Source organism: Belonocnema kinseyi, chromosome 2, assembly GCF_010883055.1.
Source record: "Belonocnema kinseyi isolate 2016_QV_RU_SX_M_011 chromosome 2, B_treatae_v1, whole genome shotgun sequence".
Classification (NCBI taxonomy): Eukaryota; Metazoa; Arthropoda; class Insecta; order Hymenoptera; family Cynipidae; genus Belonocnema; species Belonocnema kinseyi.
Window position 1 is genome coordinate 122370826 of NC_046658.1, and position 3900 is coordinate 122374725.

At 26.8% G+C, this 3900-nt stretch overlaps 1 protein-coding gene across 1 annotated transcript in view; it reads right to left on the reverse strand.

Moving 5' to 3' along the window:
• LOC117183111 (nuclear pore membrane glycoprotein 210) overlaps nt 1–2777 on the reverse strand; it is a 39063-nt gene extending 36286 nt beyond the window's left edge. The window contains exon 1 of the mRNA XM_033376290.1: nt 2548–2777. Coding sequence (XP_033232181.1) covers nt 2548–2726 — 179 coding nt within the window. The 5' untranslated portion in view covers nt 2727–2777. The remainder of the gene's footprint in view (nt 1–2547) is intronic.
• Nucleotides 2778–3900: the final 1123 nt, after the last annotated feature.

Here is a 3900-nt window from a genome sequence, read left to right on the forward strand (position 1 = left end):
GAAAAATCGATCTTTCAACCATGGATTCTCAAAGTTTAGACATTTATTCCACCGGTTAGTGAGATTCCAGGTTAATTACAGACTCGAAAAGCTTTGGAAAATAGTTCACAAAGAAAAATAGGCACGAAAAATCACTTTTTTTTGTTTAAACTGCATTTTGGGATAATAAATAAATTTTTTGAGGAATTTCATTGGCACCGTCGGAAAGAGGAGATCTTAAGCAATAAAAATATATGTGTCTCAATTTTTTCTAGTGTCAAATAGTCTTAGTTATTGGACGTTGAAAAGCAGTGTACCGGTAGTGGCGTTTTGGCCGTTTAAGGGTTAAATTTTTAGTTGCAAAAAAATCAATTTACAACCAAGGAAAATTATGTATCTTCATCTAGAAAAACCGAATTATCAACCAACAAGAATTATTTCTGTCAAAATGACGATTTTTCCACTAAAAAATATAATTTTTCTACCAAAAACTAAAGTCAAAGTTTCAGTTAAAAAAATTAATGTTCGACCAAAGACAAATTTTTTATTGAAAATACGAAATAATCACTTGGAATAGTAGTTATATTTTCTGCTAAAGAAACTCCTTTTATAAAACCAAAATATTAACAATTTCAAAAAAAGGGATGAATTTTCAGCAAAAATTATGAATATTCAACTGAAATAGTTGCATTTTCAAGTTAGAAGATTAATTTCTACCAAAAAGACGAATACTCCACAAAATGCATATTTTCAACTAAGAGAGATAAAATGTCAACCAAAGTTTAATAGTTAAACTTTCAGTTAAAAAAATTTATGTCCAACCAGAGAGATAAATTTTCACTTAAAAAGATGGACTATTCAATTGGAATAGTAGTAATATTGTCAGTTGAAAATCTAATTTTTACGAAAAAATAGTTATATTAAAAACAAAAATGTGATGAATTTTCAACTGAAATTATAAATCATTAACTGGAATAGTTCATTTTTCAACCAAAAAGATTCATTTCTACCAAAAAAGACAAATTTTCAACTAAATACATGAATTTCCAAATATAAAAGATAAAATATCAAACAAAAATTGAATAGGTAAACTTCAGTTAGAAAAAATAATTTTCAACTAGAGATAAATTTTCAATAAAAAAAATGGACTATTCAATTGGAATAGGATTTCTTTTTTTAGTTAAAAAACTAATTTTTTACAACAACAAAAATACTGACATTTTCAAACAAAGTGATGAATTATCAACTAAAACGATGGCTAACTAGAATAATTGAATTTTAAACCAAAACGAAAAATTGTCAACCGAAAAGTGAATATTTAAATTTGTAGTTAAACATTAATTAGATTAATTAAGAGATTAATTTTTAACTAAAATGACTGAATGTTCTATTGGAATAGTTAAATTTCCATTTTTTTAAAAATGTTTTTAAAAAACAACAAAATTTCGACAAAGTAGTTAAAATTTCAACTGTAATAGTACTTAAATTTTCAGAAAAATAAAAAAATACATTTTCGATAAAAAATACAATATTTAAATTTTCAATTAAAAAAATAAAAATACTTTTCAACAAAATAGTTAAATACAGTAATATAAAGCTTCTTTTACAAATAAAGAACCGTTGTTATTCAATGAAATAACGTTAAGAACACACCCCCTGAAACTGTTCTATTTACTGAAAAAATTAATGTACATTTTTATTTATAATTTTAAAATACGCTTTAAAGTGGTTAAAATATTCTATTAATTTATCTCTATAAAACAATTAAGTACCAAAAAATCTAAAGAATGGCGTAAAAAAATGTTAAAAGATAAAAAAGCTAATATAATAACCCCTAGAAAGTGTAGTTTTTGAAGCCATGGGATAGTATTTTTGGTCTGATTGGGTGAAATTTGTTTTTCTGAACGTATGGTACCATCAGTTTTATTCCCTAACAAACAAGTACTATTGTATTTGCCGCGAATTAAAAGTATTTTAAAAAGAAGCGAAATGTATGCAATAATTTTTTCACTAAATGCAACAAGTTTAGGGGATACGTAATAAAAAAAACATTAATGTTTTTTAGGACACCCTGTATTCTAAATTTTGAAATCCGCAAGTTGAAACTTAGGTTAAAACTCATTGGGTTTCATAAAACTCCTTAAATTTCTACAACTTTGATTAGGTATGTATCTTAAAATAATGATGGCTCAACACATTTATGTTCCTCCTAAATTTATAATATATTCAAAACTCAAGGTTTCCTTCACTTTTTAAATGTTTCTTAACAAGCTAACTTCGTAAAATAAACATTGACACAAAAAATCTGTGTAGGTTTAAGGATATTTCAACTGATATGAAAATAAAATAAAATGCAAAACGTCTTGTATTGTATTAAAAAAAGCCGCCTGTCGAGATTCTCCAGGTGCGAAAGAGGTTATGTAACGAAATGACCTCGCCGAGGACGCAGAAGTAAATTAATAAGAAGATAATATGAATAATCCCAAGTAGATGCCAATTTCAACCGGGTTCCTTTCAAAAGTAGTTCATATTTTCGAAAAAAGAAGAGATTTAATAAATTTATCTCACCATTGGTAACAACCACCCTCCGTGACTTCGAGCGTAAAGTTGACAGGAAAATCGTGGAAAACTGGTATCAAAACTCTCGGGACATTCAGCCGATGTCCGTCGGCAACGGTGAGCGTAAAAAATTGGACAACACATAACGTACATGCAATTATTTTCACTAAATCACGCGATCCCGCCATAATTTTAACTACTTTTGCACATGTGTGTTTGGAAAAGTCGGCGACTCGGCGGCGACAACGACAGTGTTGCCGGACTGCCGGTGTTGCCAGAAACTGTTGAAAACACTAGAAAATCTGCCGCCAGGTAGCGCCGGCTGCTCAAGTCAACGTTCCGCGATAATTCAAATTTGATACATGGAAAATAACTATTTTTTATATAAATTATTAATAGAAATAACTATAATCTATACAACTTGCAAAAAATTACATTCTAAATATTTCAAGCTAAAATATTGCATTAAAAAAGGCTATTTTTCAACAAAGTAGTTGAATTTTCATCGAAAAATATGTATTTTTAATCAATAAGATTAATTCTATATTATAAAAGACGAATTTCCAACCAAAAAGATGAATTTTCAAGAAAAAAGGTTATAGTTGATATTGAAAACAAAAAAGCTTTTAATCTTAAATAAAAACAGTCGGATTTGACCGAAGACGAGTTTTTAACAAAAGAGTTAAATTTTCAATCAAGAAAGAATTATTGGTCACGATATAAAAAAGAATTCGAGTAAATTGCTGAATTTTCAAGTTAAAAAGACGAAATTTCTACAAAAGAGTTCACGAATAAATGAAAGAAAACAAAATGCAACTAAATCGTTGAATTTTCAATAAAAAAAGTTAATTTTCTACCAAATAGTTGATTTTTTAACAAGACAGTTGAATTTTCAACCCGAAACTATTAATTTTTCATAATAAAACTAATTTTGTACCAAATAGTTGATTTTCTAACATATATATGAATTTTCAACAGAGAAAAAACTATAATTTTCAATTATAAAAAAAGAAAAATTCGACCAAAGAGAAAAATCTTCGATCAAAAAAATAATTCTTTTAAAATGTGGTTCAACTCTGAACCAAGTAGTGTAATTTTCAGTAAAAACAGATTTTTTCGCCTTTTATCTATTCCTGTCTTTTATCCTTTTTCTTGTTTTCATCTCAAACGCGAGCTGATTTTTAACTATTTTTGATTGAATGTTAATTATTTTAGACTGAAAAATCAATTTTTTTTTAGTTCATAATTCATCCTTTACTGTTAAAAATATTATTAATTGATTGAAAATTAAATTCTATTGTTAATAATTCATGAATTTTGCTGAAACTTGAAAAAAACTGCAGTTGAAATTTTTGTTAAATA